Source organism: Cupressus sempervirens, chromosome 10 (genome assembly GCF_028749045.1).
Source record: "Cupressus sempervirens isolate cs-2001-9-10 chromosome 10, ASM2874904v1, whole genome shotgun sequence".
Lineage (NCBI taxonomy): Eukaryota > Viridiplantae > Streptophyta > Pinopsida > Cupressales > Cupressaceae > Cupressus > Cupressus sempervirens.
The window spans coordinates 499,761,181-499,780,058 of record NC_143127.1 but is presented as its reverse complement, the minus strand read 5'-3'; the positions used below and the strand labels follow the sequence as shown (position 1 = coordinate 499,780,058).

At 36.0% G+C, this 18,878-nt stretch overlaps 1 protein-coding gene across 1 annotated transcript; it reads right to left on the bottom strand.

Annotated features, from left to right (window-relative positions):
* Positions 1-237: 237 nt before the first annotated feature.
* On the bottom strand, positions 238-1,612 carry LOC149534850 (trigger factor). Its single transcript, XM_089804102.1, has one exon. It carries the CDS (start codon positions 1,351-1,353, stop codon positions 592-594), a length of 762 nt encoding a protein of 253 aa, XP_089660228.1. The 5' UTR covers positions 1,354-1,612; the 3' UTR covers positions 238-591.
* Positions 1,613-18,878: the final 17,266 nt, after the last annotated feature.

The window sequence follows — 18,878 nt, the reverse complement described above, 5'->3', positions numbered from 1 at the left end:
TCCTAATTTAATCCAAAAACAGCCCCGGAAGGCATTCTAGCTGCAGGAAAATTAGTACCATATCCTGATTTAAGAATTCAAAAAAATACTGCATACTGTGAGTAGAGGTAGGCACAGCGCATAAAATTCTTAGGCACATCGTTACAGATACCATCAAGCATACAAAATATATCCTTGAGTAATTTATGATCATATTTAACCAGTCCAATAAACTATTCAATTAGCGTAAAGCATAAAGAATCAATTAAAATAAGAATTTCATTCAATTGCACAGAGTGTTCTGTCTGTGGATATGCATCGTCCCACTGTTAATGGGAAACAATAAGCCGCATCACTCATAACGGCAATAGGAAAAATTGCATAGAGGTCCTAAACACCCTCACCTTCGATTTCTCATACATTCAGACAGAGGTATTGCAAATGTAACTAGTGCAATTAAAAATTGCTTCTTTTTCGGGGCTTCACAACCCCCTCACGGTCAAAACTGTTTCAAGATTTCAAATTCCCTCCGAAGGCTTTAAATCATTGAACTTGAGCACCTCCAAGGACTTGACAAGCCTTAAACCGTGAACTCTACTCTAATTTATTTTTTCATGTATACAGATCCGATTCTAAGCGCAAAGCTTTAATGAGCGGCGTTCGAGAAGGAACACTAAAATCGACATGAGGACAAACCCTGTTGAACAAAGAACCCAGCAAACGAACTGTCGCAATATCATATTCCGGCCAGGATACAATAAGCCGCGCCTTTAATTTCATCATCTGGCACTGCGTGAGCAGTGCGGCGGCGGCACCATCAACGACGCTCCCGGACGGAAAATACGGTACATCATTTAAATCATCATTGGCCTCACGCCTTTGCGCTAGGGTTTCAAGCTTAAGGACCAGGGTTTCATCGTTGGAGAGCTTACCTCTGAAATGCATACTGGGAATCGAAGAAGCAATCACCACAGCCTCCGGACGTACCTCCCGCAGCAAGGCCTTCGCCCACACAACTGCTCGCTCCTCTGAAACAGCGTACTGCACGGACGCCAACATGACAGTGGGATCGCCTTTGGGGAAGTACAAGAGGCACGATTTATCTTGTACAGAGGGCTCTATACTGTTCTCTGACATGGAAATTTCTGGAAGGACGAAGGTTCCCATTAGAGTTTTGGAAGGAAGATAATGTACAAGATGGCAAGCGCCTTTTGACAGGGCTATGATGAGAAGCTTTGGTGGGGAGTCCAGAGTTCGAGCCCAGGCCACGAATGGGCGCGGCAGTGAGAGGGACTTGTCTGGTGAGACAAAGTTGTTAAGGTCGCCGACCTGGAATCTGGACGGTGGCGGAAGTTCTGTGATCGGATCCTGCATGTTTTATATTTGGTGTTTTCTACAGAGCTGAAAAGGTTCAAATCAGTAGCCTTGCAGCCACGAAAACGTTCGACCGAGCAGCGTAGACGACGGCTTATTGAAATGCTTGATATGAAAACAGCATTGCAGACGAAGGGAGCCTGTGTCTTCTATTTTAAGACTCCTCTTTGGTTGGCTCTCCTTTTTGTTTCTCGACTAGTTTTTAACTCTTCTTCCTTTTTAAGGTCTGATTGGTTCGTGGAACACTTTTCGAATCAGCGAAATCAAAAATTTGTAAATCTCTGAAATTTTAGGTCTGTTTGGGAAGATCATTTTTGATAAGTAGGACATGATTTCCACAGCTAGTCAAATTGTGATGTGAATATCAGGATTTAACTGTGTGATTTTTGAGTCAAACTCGATGACCCATGTTTCATGAGTAGTGATTCAACATGAATCCATCTCTCATGAGAATAAATGGAACACTTAGCACTCATTGGATCTAGGTGATGCTCACAGGGGTGAAGCACCGGGACTTCCCGGGAGGTCACCCATCCCAGTACTACTCCAGCCTGAGCGCGCTTAACTACGGAGTTTCCTCCACAGTTAAACCCAAAGCTTGCAACCCCATTTGCAAAACCTTCACCAAGTGTTGTGCCTTATGAACCATTCATTAGAAAGCCCCTTAAGCTCATCAATTGATAAGTAGGACATGATTTCCACAGCTAGTCAAATTGTGATGTGAATATCAGGATTTAACTGTGTGATTTTTGAGTCAAACTCGATGACCCATGTTCCATTTATTCTCATGAGAGATGGATTCATGTTGAATCACTACTCATGTTCCATTTATTCTCATGAGAGATGGATTCATGTTGAATCACTACTCATGAAACATGGGTCATCGAGTTTGACTCAAAAATCACACAGTTAAATCCTGATATTCACATCACAATTTGACTAGCTGTGGAAATCATGTCCTACTTATCAATTGATGAGCTTAAGGGGCTTTCTAATGAATGGTTCATAAGGCACAACACTTGGTGAAGGTTTTGCAAATGGGGTTGCAAGCTTTGGGTTTAACTGTGGAGGAAACTCCGTAGTTAAGCGCGCTCAGGCTGGAGTAGTACTGGGATGGGTGACCTCCCGGGAAGTCCCGGTGCTTCACCCCTGTGAGCATCACCTAGATCCAATGAGTGCTAAGTGTTCCATTTATTCTCATGAGAGATGGATTCATGTTGAATCACTACTCATGAAACATGGGTCATCGAGTTTGACTCAAAAATCACACAGTTAAATCCTGATATTCACATCACAAGATCATTTTTCCTTCTAAATACAAGATGGAAGGTAAAATCTCACAAGACTTGGAAATTATGTCATTTCGCATTTGTTTTGGAGGAATTTGGCATTGGGCACTGTTCCAAAAGTGACATTTTACACTCGTCAAAAATATAATTCATGCATAATGAAGATTTTTTTTTAATTAAAAAAAAAATACTTTATATGATAATGAGTGTGCATACAAAGAAGAATAAAAAATTGATTAAGCAAATCTATCAAAAAAAGAAATGACTGAAACAAAGTGCACCTTACCAAAAAAAAAAAACCTAAAGAATATCTGATAACATAACATATGAAATGAATGTTACAAAATATTCGATAACAGAGTGTACTACTCAAGTAATTGGAAATCGTTGTGATTCTCACATGGGGTTACACACAAGACAATGATCAAAGGTGAATAAATATTCAAAGTAAAGACAATGCACACATAGAGAAATTTTTAAAATGGTAGAGGGAGAGAATATCTACATATTGCAAAAAAGAAATACGATGGAGACAAGAGGATTGGAAGACGATAAGATTGTTCAATGCCAAGTGCTCAAATAATTTTTGAAAAAAATCACGGAAGGATAGCTTCAACGGCTTGGAAGAATAGCTTGAATGGCTTGGGAGGCACACACTTATAGGGAGGAGATGCAAGGTGAAATATAAATGTTATTGCAAAACCTGGAAGATGGACAAATAGAAAAAAGGTTCGCAATTGGCAAAGTAATTTGGCAGTACTTTCTAGTGGGTCCAATAATAAATGGAAGATGCAAACGATGCTAAATAGTTGGACTCACAAAAAAAGAGATTTAAATTAAGTGAGCCAACTAATTACTGAAAGGGGATGACTCTATTCCACAAAAGAAACTCCTTAGAAATGCAGATGTAATGAACCAAAAAAGGAAAATAGAATATGAAGTGCAAGAGGGTGCGATTATAAATCTCTTGAGAGAAGCAATTTTTAAATAAGCATACAAAGTATAGAAAGGCAAGTCAAAGTCTTGTCCAGAGAAGAAACAAAATGAAACAAATACAACTAATGGAAGTGTTTGTCGATTTAGGTTTGGCTTGATATTAAATCTTCTCCCAAAAAAGATGATTCTCACAGATTTTAGGATTGCATGAAAACAAAAAGGAAAGGGGTTATACAAAAGGATCAAGTTAAAGGGGAAAAAAATAGCTTTTGTTCCTCTCAAATTATTGTTGACAGTCGACCAAATGATAACAAAATGTTATAGAACGTGGTTATGGTGACATTTTACACTCTTCAAAAAAGTGTAACCAGATCTTGAATTTCAATTCCAGGTAGCTACTAGGAAGTCTGATAACATGGTTTTGAGGTAAAATTAGATTTCTACCCATTCTAAATCCATTTCGAAATTTTGTCACAAACACAAAATTCTCCAAGTCCAATTTTTGCAAATGTCGATCCCAGTCTAATTCCATGAAATAAATGGACCCTAAGAGTTACATTGGATGTAAGTACTATTGGGAAATGAAACAAGAGAAGCAAGCATCAAAGATTTTTTTTTTACGTATGATATTTTTTGGGGTATGGTAAGGTGGAATTAGAATGTGTTTAAGGGGTGGTGTACAAATGCCTCATACTTTCAGTTGTAAAAGTGATATAGTCATGTTTAATGGGACATATTGGTCCTATTTACTCTATGTTGTGTTTAAGGTACAAGATGTCATTTATTAGTTCCTAATGTAGGCAGGAAAACTTATAAAATCGTTGAGTTTCATTAAAAAACTAATTCAAAACTTTTGTTGACCAATAGAGTTACAGAATTTTTTGAGGTTTATAATCTTTTGTAAAGTTTGAATTTTGATTATATTTTACTAAAATTAAAAAGACTATTTAAAACCTCATTGGCCAAAATGAAAAATAGCAAGGAGAAAAATAATTTTTTGAAACAAAAATTTAAGGAAATTTTAAAACAGAATCTAGTTATGCGCAAGAAGACAAAAGAAGTCTCTAGAATGCTCAAAAAGCCCAACTGTAAAAATCCTAATCTTGTAACAATCAAATTTATGCACCTCAATGATTACCCAACTTACGTTAGAATCACTTGTTTGCATTGTTGAATTTCCCAAAGCTTTGTTTACATAGATTGAAGAAATCTTTTAGATTTAAGATATAGTTGTGTTAACTTTTGACACAAAAGTCTACACCTTTTCTTAAACTATCACCCTCAAGCGACTTTGTGTAACATGGAAACAACCTCCAAGTGTGGGACTTGCGCTCTGAGGTTGAATCTCTGGAGAAGGTCGGTTTCCTCACTATCAAGATCCACCTAAACTACCACTTGGGAGGAAAAGGGAGATCTTCATATTCAACCATCCATGCACAACCCCACAAGGAGGAAAATCAAAGTAAAAAAATAAAGCCACCTCCCCTTTATATCTCTTTAATCATAGGAGATAAAATAGTTCATAATTGCATGATAGACTTTGGTGCTAGTACCTCAGTTACACCCAAGAGGATTGTTGATCAACTAGGCATAAAACATGAGCCTATGACTAAAGGGCTTACTCAATTATATGGTAGTTCTTGTAGAACAGTAGGGGTATTCAAAGATTAAAAAGTGACCCTACATGCATGTCTTGGCTACACTATTTTGCAAGATATATCTATTATAGATCTACCTACACACTTTGACATTTGTTTATCTAGAGATTTCACTGCTAAAATTAGTGGTGGGTACATTGTTGATGATTGGTCCCAAATGTTTTTCAAAACTAGAAGTGGCACAAACACCTCCATCATGGCAATCATTTAACTCTAATCATATAGAGCCTTACATGATTAGTCCTACAAATATGAATTGTGCTCTCTTTGATGAGGAGGAAGACTACTTGGATCCATTTAGGCACATGGATGAAGCTAAACCAAGAATTTATGTTATCTATGAGCAAGACGTTGTCATGCCAAATCTAATCCAAGGTATAAAAGAACAACAAGGGAAGAAAGTTTCATTGGTGCATGAAAACGATAAGATGGCAGTTGCCCCTTTCAATGAACTCCCTACCTTTATTGTTGAAAATGAGGAGGTCCCACCTAGGTCAACATTAGCTGAATTTTTTTAGCAGCAAGAACAAGTAGATCAGCTAAAAAGAATGTGGTTCTCTCAAGAAATTGATGATGATATTATGGTCTTCAAGGACATAAAAGATTATTTAATTCATCAAAATGAGAGATAGGATCAAAAGGGAGGGCCATATTTTTATATTAGGTTCATGTAGAATGTGGTATTGTAGCCAACCAATGATGGAAGGATGATGCTTGAACATGTTAAGCATTCCAAGGTAAAGAAGAAGGGAAGCTACTTCAATAAGCCAGTCAATGGCTTTGTTTAATTTATTTTCTCTGTAAATTTTTTTAAATGGTAGATCAGGTGTTTTCTTCTTTTCAAGAAGTGCACAAGCACAAGCTATTTCTCTGTGTAATTGCAGGTTTCAAATTTTGCTAGTTGCGGAGGTTGCAGTTTCTTTCTGCTTGTAGTTTTTCTAGTTTTTATTTGTAGAGTAGGGCTCATTTTTTGTGACTACATGGCTAATGGATTGCTTAAGGCCACTAGTCCATGCTTAGCAAGCAAGCATCCCCTCTGAGTTACCAAGAAATGTTGACAATTTTGTCACCATTTATCCCATTGTAGATAACTGATCAAAGACATCTTCCATGGGACAAGTTATATGGTTTTCGGGCATCCAATGATTTTTTTTTGGAGTTTTGGTCAAAAATAGTGTGTGGTTTTGAGCAAAATTAGGTGCATGAAACATCAGGGGGAGTTGCACGTTAGATGAGTCTCCCATCGAATTAATGGTCTTTTGTTCATTCGATGTAGCGAGGTTGTGAAGGAAGGAAACAGTTAACAAAATGGTCATCACATCATCGTTGGGTTGGAAGACATGTTAGAGCTTGCGGTCACGAAGATGTGACAAAGTCAAATCCATTATTAGCACGGCTTCGTAGTTTTTTGGGCTAACATTGAAATTTGGGCTGCGAAGTAGCCAGGGCCTTTCATCACATCTTCATAGGGTTAAGAGGTAGGTTAATGATTAGCTTCAAATGAGTGCCTTGTCAATAAATATAGTTGATCTTAAATCGATATCACTCTGTCGAAAAGATTTGATGCTTTAAGTTGTGAAGTTGTGATGAAGGTAGTCAAGTGGTTATCATTAGGTTGTAGTGGTTAGCAAAAGTAAGCAGTCTATGATTGTGAAGTGGTGATCAGTAGTTGGAGGTCTTCACAGCCTCACAAGTCAACATGGTCAATGGAGATTTCAAGTTGCGAAATCTTGTAGTCACATCATCACACACAGTGAAGGTTAACCTAGAGCTAAGGAGGTGATGATGCAAAATATTATGTTCACATTCTCACAGATTTAAATTTTAACCCCTAGTTATAGGTTGTGAAATGATGATAAATAGAAAATAATCAATTTGAGTGATTATTGCAGCATCACATGTTTAATTCATGAGCACAGATCTCAAGTTGCAAAGTTGCGAACAAAGAAATGTTAAGATCAAGCGGTTAGGCGCAACATCTCAAGGATTCATCTACGGTTATCATTTTCAGTTGTGAGGTTGCGAAGAGAGATGGAAATTGCCCAAGGTAGTGTTTACAACATTAGTATGGTTAGAGGATGTTTTGTGTTTGGTGATTCTAATAGAGTGACAAAGGCAAAGATGACTGCATCGCAACATCACATGGTTAAAGGATTGTTAGGTCCTAACCATTGTGAGGGTGCAAAGCAGTTAGTTTTATGATGTTACAGGGTCGTTGTAGTTGGAGAGCTAAAGTGATTTCAATTTGTGAAGTAGTGATAAGGCATGAAATAAGGATGTTGTCATTTTTCATGGCTAAACAGTTAAGGAGGAGAATGAGTTGCGAAGACACGAACAGGTATAGGCACAGGTCAACATAAAAGGAAGATGCAAGGTGAGGTGGTGAAATGCTTTAAAGACATAGGGCCATGTGGCAAAGTTAGATAGTTGAATTCAGTTGACTTGATGGCATTGTTGACTTGGCATATCAAGAACACTATCAGAAGAAACTCTTTAATGGCGAATAGGCCCTTGATTATTTACAACCACCATTTTGAGTGTTCTCCATACCTAATACATGCATATTTCCTTCATCTATTGCCATGATGATCCATCTATCTAGCCAGAGTAGCTATGGTTGTTGTTTCTGCCTCTAAAAGACCAAATTCACACATAAAATCAGATCTTATGTACGAGAATGTGCATTTGATCATGATCTCCTCTAATCAGCAATTATTGTTCTTCTGCAACTTGAACTCAATGGTTGAGTTTATGGTTTCAATGTAAACATCAGAGTTATGCCTAAACTTTATAAAAGGAAGTTGTAAATATGTTTTGGGGGTTCTTCCCTATCTATATTTTGCAGTAGCATTATGCTTTGCAACTTTTTCCTTCCATTAATGATATAGCTCTCTTCCTTACCTCTTCTTGCCATTCATTATTTATGCATGTCTATTGCCTTGTGGTGAATGTTTTCTTTTATATTTTCTTGATTCATATGTTGTGTCAAGTCTGCTAGTAGTTGTTGCATAGTGAATTTCCTTTTCCTTTCAACACTTCAATCAGTACTAAACCTTCATGTCATTTTGGGAGATAGATTGTAGTCAAGATTAGTGTATTTTGGGGTTTCATTCATGTTTTGTGCAATTGTGGGCAGAGTTGTAACCATTTTAATTAGGTGCATCACCCCCTCTAAATTAGATTAGGTAGTTTGATTTCATACATCTCCTTCTCCCTTTTCCTCTCAAATAGTAGTTAGGTGCACCCTAGTTGTAAGGAAGTTGACCTTCTCTAGAGACTCAATCTCATAGTTCAAGCCCATAGCTTGGAGATTTTTTCAATGTTACAAAAGGTCACTTGAGGGCCATACCTAAAGCAAAGGTGCAAACTTTTGTGTCAATAGTTTTTGGCATGCTCAGTGGGACAAATTTTAAAGCATTTATTAAGTCTATTGGTTCACTGGTGTCAAGAAAAGAACTCAAGACTATGCTAAGGAGATAGTGTTGCTCTTAGCATTTCAAGCCTTCAAAAGGCTCACATTCAAGCACTTGGTGACTCCATCTCTACATCTTGGTTCTAGACCAAAATTGTTATAATTCATACTCAAGGCTCAAATAAGGGCATCTTCTACAGGTACTTTTTAGTCTACTGAACTTTCATTTTCAAATCCTAGAAGAAAAAGAAGTAGACTCTCTCTCTATAACTAGTTAGGAGTTCAGAAGTAGCACATACACCTATTAGATCTCTTTCTACTCCTCTAGCTAATGGGTCACAGCCCAGGGTACCATCCTTTCACTTGAATAGACCATTATTCCATGTGGCCCTCCCTAGGACTCAGGTGTTTGCTACCTTCAATGGAGGGAGCCCTCTCATCTTATCCCAAAGACATGATATCCCAATAGTTGCACTTAAAAGTGTACCAGACTCCACTGATGAAACTTCTATTTCCCCAATAGAGCACATTCGAGAAATTTCAAATGTCTATAATATTTATGGTATTACAAAGGGTGATGTTGATGTTAGACTTTTAGCCTCATCATTAAAAGGAAAAGCTTTACAATGGTATAGGGGATTGCCACACAATTCTATTAATAACTGGGATGAGTTAGGAGAAATATTATGCAATCACTTTGAAGAACAGAGTGATAATTTCTCACTTTTGGAATAGTTGACTACAATTAAAAGAGCACACCATGAGTGCATGATTGATTTTAACTATAGATTTTAGAAAACATGGGACAAAATTCATGCTGTAGTAAAGCCTCTTCCTTATAATGCTTTCTTGCATTACATAAGAGCTTTTGATAGTGAAATTGCATCTACATTACAGACAATGAGAGGAGATACTCTACCCGTAGCATATGATTTTGTTGTAAGAGCAGAAAATAACTTGATTCAAAGTGGAGACAATGGGAGGAGATACTCTACCCGTTGCATGTGATTTTGCTATAAGAGCAGAAAATAACTTGATTCAAAGTGGAAAATTGGCTCCAAGGCCTCCAATGCCTCTATTTCTAGATATGCCTACACATCAACCTATGGTGGCTTCTATTCTAGTTGCATCTACAAGTCAACCTCTTATTGTGGACCCAATGACTTCCACTTTTTCTAATAGGATAGATAAACTTGCAACCATGATGCAAGTTATGATGAAAAGTATAGATAAGATTAGAGACCATAGCTCTAATATGGATAGGAAGTTTCAAAATCAAAGCTTGGAGACACAAACTATTAAATATGCTATTGGTTAGCAAAATTTATTAATTTAGACCCTTGGAAATGAGTTGACTGTTGGAAGTATGAATGTTGATGATATTCCTATGGGGAAATATTATAGATGATGATATGTTACATTCATGAGTGAGTTTGTCACTGATGTCAACATAATAGTCTTCTGTGGTATCTAACAGAAGAACGAAGATTAAGATCAAGTTGGTACGGATGATTAGTTGATTATTTTCACTATCTAGGGTTATGGGAGATACTTTTGAGTATCTAGTACATGTAGTTAATATTAGGTGAAGAAATATTAAGTCTGGAAGAAGTTGTGTAAGTTTTGGTGATGATTGTTACGAGATAGAGTTTACAAAGGCATGTTATGGTAAACTTGTTATATCTCTTAGTATAATTATTATTCTGAGAATTGAGGTTGAGGATGTAAAGAAGACATGTTGAAGATGACATGCCTAAGCTCACTTGTCATAATATTGCACATACGGTAAGTTATTCAAGTTGCAAGGAAAAAGATTAATGTTATCATTGAGTATAACATGCTCTTAATGTGGTACTATAATAATTAATTAAGAAGTTGTATTGGCTGACTCAGGAAACTATTTTATGGACTTGGTACAAACGAAGGGAATTTTCCTTTGTTAGTGATATAGTTAAGATATATATGTGACTAATTGGAAGCAACACAAAGAGCGGAATGTGAAGATAAGCAGAGTAGAGCAAAAGTGAAGGAAACTTCATTGTCGAGGTTTTATTGTATGATCCAAGGTTCAATATTTAGATCCAAGGTTCATGACATGGTCTACAAGGTATGACAATGATTGGTCCAATTGACAGGACAAAAGAAAGAGGATAAAGTATAGTACACACAATTATTCTACAAGGAATAGTTGAGAGATCCTCTGGACAGTGAGTTCAGTGGTCTTACCCCATAAGCTATTTGGATAGTGGGTCCTTCTGTCTTCTACAACTCCTAACAAGGTTGGCACAACTCCTAATAGGGTTGAAATCTTCTAACAAGGATTCAAAGTGTCATAACAGGGACTCACATATACTAAATGTTGTAATAGACTCCTAATAGGGTCCATCCTCTAACAAGGAATATTTATATTAGTACATCATCTTGTGGGCATAATTTCCACTGGGGTTTTCCCTCTAATCAAGGGTTTCCCTAGTTAACATTTCTAGTGTAATTGTCTATGTGCATCTTGTTATGGTTGTTGTTTACTTTGGTTGAATGGATAAGATTGTTTAATGTTCATAAATGTTTTAATTATTGAATATCTAATTCACCCCCCTCCCCCAGTTACGTTGGTGGACTTAACAATTGGTATCAGAGCATCAAGTCCTTGAAGATAAGGCTTAACAACTTTGGGAGATCAGTGGTGAGTTATTTCAGAAAAGATAGTCCTTAGTCTAATGGAGGAAATTTTGACACCTAGAAGATGTAGCTTCTTGGTAAGAAATCAGAATTGTGTACATATTTAAGCACTAAGTTTCTAGATAGAGGCACAAGTAAAGATAGATTGATATTTGAAGAAGACATGAATATCAAGGAAGGTATTGATCTCCTCATGAAAAAAGAGCCAGAAGGTATGGAATTTTTTGCTTGTTGGACATGTAATGAGTTTGGTCATTTTTCATCTATATGCCGTAAGAGAGTAAGGAAAACTAGAAAGAGTTCACTTTATGATGAAGATGAAGAATTTAAAGCAAGTATGGAAAGTTTCTTGAATGATTGTGATAAAGATAATGAGCTTAAATTGGTTAAGGAAAAGGAAGTAGTAGAAGAGATAGCTTTGGTAACTATTGTTGATCCAAAGGCTAACCATGAAAATGCAGATGTTATCATTGGTAATGATTTGCAGAATGGGAATCAGATTGAAGAGAAAAGATTCAATCCTAGAGCAGAAGAAAGAGTTGAGTTGAAGACTCCTAAACATAATGGCATTGTAGAAAGAAGAAATAAGTAAGTAACAGAAGCAAGAAGAGCTATGTTAGTTGAGAATAATGTATCCAAGACATTTTGGAGAGAAGTCATGAATACAATAGTCTACACTATGAATAGAGTGCAAGTCGGGAAAGACACAAACAACATCCATTATGAACTATGGTTTGGTCACTCACCTATAGTTAAATATTTCTAAATTTTTGGTAGCAAATGTTATATCAAAAGAGATGATGATGTTGGTAAATTTGATGCTAGAAGTGATGAAGGTAAGTTTCTTGGTTATCCATTGAAAAGCAAGGCCTATAGATGTTATAATCCAAGAATTAAGACTATTATGGAAAATGCAAATGTAAGAGTTGATGAGAAATTTAGGATACAAGAAAGAATAGTTGATTACAACTCAGATGATGATATTGTTACCAAACCAAGGAATGATGAAATATTCTTTGAGACTAATAATGATTTGCAGAATGAAGGAGAGCTAAGATAGGAATAGAGCTTGGAATGTTCAACAGAGCCAAGAGTTGAGGTAACAACTCCTACTTCAGGTAAGAATACGACAAAGAATCATCCACCCGAGAAAATTCTCGGAAGCAAAGACAAAAGTGTTATGACAAGAAGCAAAATCAATGAAGAACTATGTTTGATATCCCAATTTGAACCTAAGAATGTAGATGAAGCATGTAAAGATGAATTTTGGAAGCAAGCTATGAAAGAGGAATTAGATTAGATAGTAAAGAATGAGACATTGGAATTGGTCCCTAGACTAGCAGACAAGAATGTGATAGGAACTAAATGGGTGTTTAGGAACAAGATGAATGAACAAGGCAAAGTTGTAAGGAAGAAAGCAAGATTGGTATGTAAAGGTTACTCACATCAAGAAGGAATAAACTATGATGAGACCTATACTCTTGTGGTAAGAATATAAGCAGTAAGCTTATTCTTAGCATATGCAGCATATAAGAAATTCAAAGTATATCAAATAGATGTCAAGTCAACATTTCTGAATGGAGAACTTGAAGAAGAGGTATACACTAAATAGCCTGAAGGTTGTCCTTTAACAAATGACAAGGACATAGTATTCAGATTGAAGAAAGCATTGTATGGCTTGAAGCAAGTACCCAGAACTTGGTATGCAAGGTTACACAAGCATTTTACATAACTTAGATATAGAAAAGATATGGCAAATAGTAATCTCTATTAGAAAGAAATTGATGATGCATTAATGATTTTGGTAATATTTGTTAATGATATCACATTTGGAGGAAATGATGATGAAAGTGACAAGTTTGCAGAAGAAATGAAGAAGGAATTGAAATGAGTATGATGGGAGAAATGAAATATTTTCTAGGATTATAGATTGTATAGGACAAAGAAGGAATCTTTATTTCTCATACTAAGTATTTGAAAGATTTACTAAAAGGTTTTGGTTTGGAAACATGTAAACCCATTGGAACACCTATGGTAACTGAACACAAGCTATCTAGAAAGGATGAGATACCTATTATTGATCAGAAGAAGTACAAATCTATGAATAGAGGATTGCAATATTTGACTCACACAAGGCTGGATATAGCAAATGCAGTTGGAATTGTTGCAAGATTCCAAGCTGATCCTAGAGAAGCACATTATGTAGCTATCAAAATGATATTTAGATACCTAAAAGGAACACCTGAGTTCAAATTGTGGTATGATAAGTCTAATGATTTCACTCTATATGCTTATATTGATGTTGATTGGGCAGGCAATATGGATGACAAAAAGAGCACCAGTGGTGGAGCCTTATTTCTTGGAGGAAGATTGGTTTCTTGGCTAAGTAAGAAGCATGATTATACCTCACAAAGTATAGTAGAAGCAAAATATGTTGCAACAATAAATAATTATAATCAAGTTGTTTGGATGAAGTAGATGTTGAAGGATAGAATTCAGTGAACCTGTTGTCATACATTGTGACAACACAAGTACAATAAATATGTCTAAGAATCTAGTGTTGCATTCTCAGACCAAGCACATTTCTATCAAGTATCACATGTTGAGAGAGAAAGTTTCAAAAAAACAAATTAGATTGGAGTATGTGAGCACTAAAGAGTAGATTTCATATATTTTCATTAAGCCTCTTCCAAAAGAGACTTTTGAGTATTTGCAAGGTATGTTAGGGGTTATGCCCCTTCCTACATCAGAGTAGAAGATGGAAGAATGCATTAGTCCAGTGTAACAAAGCATTATTGTTTTTTCTGGACTGAATGCTAATGCTTCCTATATGGGGGAGTATTTGTGATGGACAAAGTCATCTAGGACTCTTGTTGTATGTTGTTTTTGAATAGTGCCTTTGAACACTTGAGCTAGTCATAAATAGTTGTTGCAAAGTTTGATGGTTGTTGAAACCTTTGACATTGATGTCAATGGGGGAGAAGTTTAGCATGAAAAATAATTTGAGTACATTGAAGGGAGAAGAAAATAGTTTAGGAGAAGTACAACATGGAAAGACAATTTGATGTAAAGCGCATTGAGGTATAACAATGGGGGAGAATGACTGATGAAGAGGATTTGAAAATGATTGATGAAGAGGATTTTAAAAGAAAGATTAACAGTCTTTTGCAGTTGGTATTCATGGAACTAGATGTTTTTCATCTATGTTGCCATCAATGCCAAAGGAGGGTATTGTTGGAAGTATGAATGTTGATGATATTCCTATTGGGGAATATTGTAGATGATGATATGTTACATTCATGACTGAGTTTGTCATTGATGTCAACATAACAGTCTTCTGTGGTATCTAATAGAAGAACAGAGGCTAATATCAAGTTGGTAAGGATGGCTAGTTGAGTATTTTCACTATCTGAGGTTATGGGAGATACTTTTGAGTATCTAGTATATGTAGTTAATGTCAGGTGAAGAAATATTAAGTCTGAAAGAAGTTATGCAAGTTTTAGTGATGATTGTTCTAAGATAGAGTTTACAAAGGCATGTTCTAGTAAACTTGTTATATCTCTTAGCAGAATTATTATTCTGAGAATTGAGGTTGAGGATGTGAAGAAGACATGTTGGTGATGATGTGGCTAAGCTTGCTCATCATAATATTGGACGTACAAAAAGTTATCCAAGTTGCAAGGTGAAAGATTAATGTTATTGCTAAGTGCAACATGTTCTTAATGTGGTCCTATAATAATTAATTGAGAAGGTGTATTGGTCGACTCATGGAATTTTTTTATGGAATTAGTACAAAGGAAGGAATTTTCCTTTGTTAATTATGTAATTAAGATATATATGTGAATGATTGGAAGTAACACAAAGAGTGGCATGCGAAGATAAGCAGAGTAGAGTACAAGTAAAGGAAACTTCACTGCCAAGGTTTTATTGTGTGATTTGAGGTTTGATATTTGGATCTAAGGTTTGTGACCTAGTCTACAAAGTCTAACAATGATTGGTCTAGTTGACAAGATAGAAGAAAGAAGATAAATTATAGCACACAATTATTTTGCAAGGAATAGTTGAGAGATCATTTGGACAGCGAGTTCGGTGGTCTTGCCCTAGAAGCTATTTGGATAGTGGGTTCTTCTATCTTCTACAACTCCTAAGAGGGTTGACACAACTCCTAACAAGGTTGGAATCTTCTAACAAGGTTTCAAAGTCTTTTAACAAGGACTCGTATGTACTAAATGTTGTAATAGACTCCTAAGAAGGTCCATCCTCTAACAAGGAATATTTATATTAGTACATCATCTTATGGGCATCATTCCCACCGAGGTTTTCCCTCTGATCAAGGGTTTCCCTAGTTAACATATCTGGTGTAATTATATGTGTGCATCTCGTTATGGTTTTTGTTTACTTTGGTTAAATAGATAAGATTATTTAACATTGATAAATGTTTTAATTATTGGATAACTAATTCACGCCCACCGCCCCTCCTCTTAGTTATCTTGGTTGACTATTGTTTATAATAGTGACAACTCTCAAAAGACAACAATCTCAAATTGTTAGCCCCCCTTAGCCTTACTATTAGAATTTATAGTCAAATAAGCCAACACATCAAAGGCAGGCTCCATGGATCCAAAATAAATCTTTCAACAATGTGCCCCATGCAACCCCAAATTAATCACAGACACTTGTTCATCAGAATAATCTTGTTCAAGAACAAGAAGGATACATGCATGGTTATCAATCCAATGATCGAAGTGCATTTTCTTAGGCCTTGGCTGTACAAGAGGAACCAACAACTTTGGGACAATGATATGATACAAATTAGTCCAATGTTGGATATCAAGCTCAAACACAAGGGGGTGCATCTTATGTTATTTTTGGTAAGGTGGATTTTGGTGGTAGAAGTCAAGAGAACAATAATGTTGTAGCCATGCATGCCATGAACCTAGGGATAACAAACAAGACATCTACCCCAATTCAAAATTAGAACAAAGGAAAAAGTTGCAAGAGGGTGGAGGAGTCTAAGGCTACCCCTATATCAATGAAAAATGGATATTTGGATTTAGCCATCCATGCACAACCCCACAAGGAGGAAAATCAAAGTAAGAAAATAAAGCCACCTCCCATTATATCTCTTTAATCACAGGAGATAAAATAGCTCATAATTGCATGATAGACTCTGGTGCCAGTACTTCAATCATGCCTAAGAGGATTGCTGATCAGCTAGGCATAAAATATGAGCCCATGACTAAAGGGGTTACTTAATTAGATGGTAGTTCTCGTAGAATGGTAAGGGTATTCAAAGATTTAAAAGTAGCCCTAAATGCATGTCGCAACTACACTATTTTGCAAGATATATCTATTATGGATATCCCAACACACTCTGTCATTTGTTTATCTAGAGATTTCATTGCTAAAATTATTGGTGGGTATTTTGTTGTTGATTGGTCCCGAATGTTTTTTAGAACTAGAAGTGGCACAAAGACGTCTATCACGACATAGTCATTTAACACTACTCATATAGAGCCTTACATGATTAGCTCCACAAATATGAACTGTACTCTCTTTGATGAGGAGGAAGACTACTTGGATCCATTCAGGCACATAGATGAAGCGCAACCAAGAATCTATGGTATCCATGAGCAAGACATTGTCATGCAAAATTTGATCCAAGGTATGTGTTGGAGTTCTTTTTGACAAGGAACATACTAGGCCAATTTGGGCCTAATACTAGAAAGCATAAGATAGGGACAAGCCTAAAGGTTGGCTAAATCCTGTGCTTAGCAGGGTTAAATCTCAATTTTGGGCCAACTTTGATAGAGTCATTAGGACTGCCTTCACTTTAGGCTCTACAGAGCCAAGGTGGGCAAACCTTAGGGATTGTTATCACTACTTCTATGATATTCTTCTCTTCAAAACTATCTCTTATAACAAAAAGTGGTCAAATATTCTTCTATGATTTGCCAATAACTTCCCTATCATAGTAGCTACCTATAACTAAGAAGATATTGTAAACAAACAATGACCAACAGTTTTAGTTCTTCATTACATAAAATGGAAAATTGATTTTGATTGATGTGTGTATTTTGCAACTATATAAACCATCAACTTGCAATTGAAATTAATTGATCAATGCCTTATCCATTGTTATATAGAGTCAAAACCAGAAATCTTAGACCTATTCAATTGATTTGCAATTGAATTTGTCAACGGTGAACTCTGAATCTCATTCTTATCACATCCTCCTTATATACCCAAAACCCTATCACTTACTAAATGCAATTACTTAATTCTTTGAACTAGAAGAAATCAATAAGAGATATACAACTTATCTAAATTGTATTAAACTAAAAGAACGTTGCTCATTTCAATCTTAAGATCACAAATATGCAAGGGAGGAGACAAAATTCAGATACACAGATATGCATAATTTCCTTTTGTATTATTTTCTTTTGAAAATGAACACAATATTGATATAGAATCACAATATAACTCAAAACTTGATAATTTGATCATTCATATTCATTGTACTCTCAAGTATACAAGATTGAACACATTCATATAATCACAAAAACTCGATGGACTATGGAATAACATAAGATTGAAGAGAGACTTTCGACCTCAACTCCTCATCATGGAAATCCTTATATAGGATTGCAAGAAGCTACCAATGGGAGGAGGACACATGTCATTACCTTAATGGAAGAGAAAAAGACAAGACATAAACAAAAAGATATACGAAACATTCTCCTGTGCTAGATCCAAAAATCAGGAAGGTAGTTGAAAAGTTAGCAGGTGGCACTTTAGTGCAACAACTTTATCTTTAACCCACTCTGTCTTCTTCTGCCCTCTATTTCCTTAAAAGTCTCAAAATTTGATATGCATAATTATGAGAGTTTTATCTTTCTAATGAATGGCTTGGTGTATATGATATTATCCATAAGCTCTCATTGCCTTTAATCTCAATTATTTCTCAATTGCTTCCTACTAGTAAAGCTTTTATTTCTCCCACCACTTCCCAAACATAAATCTCTCACTTGGTGGGCCACTCCATGGTTTTAACCTCTTCTAGGTCCTTCATGGCTTTTGTCCACTTGGCATCCGTTATGGCTTTAGACTCCACTATGAATTTATTCAAGTCTATTTTAGCTCTAAACAGGGAGTCAATCAAATTATTAAAAGTTGCATCACTACTATTTTCAAATACTACCACTATGGTCTCTTGAGTCAATATTGCACTAAATGCATCAAACCATTGTTTCCATTCCTTCAATATGTTGCTATTATGCAAAATTGGTGGTATGTAGGGCTCAATTCTCTAAGATAGTACTTTCATCTTTCCTTGTATAATTTGTAATTTCCTAGTGAAGAAACCAATTAAATCTTTAACTACTTCTAGGCTCTCCTTCACTTTGATTATCATACCAAGAAAATCAAAAAACTTCTTAGCCATAAAAATAATAAGCCTCTCCAATAACTAAGTATATGGCCCCCACATATTGAATGTGGATGATAGCCATGAAAGTGTTTCATTTCAAAATTGCTCAGCATCTTGTTAAG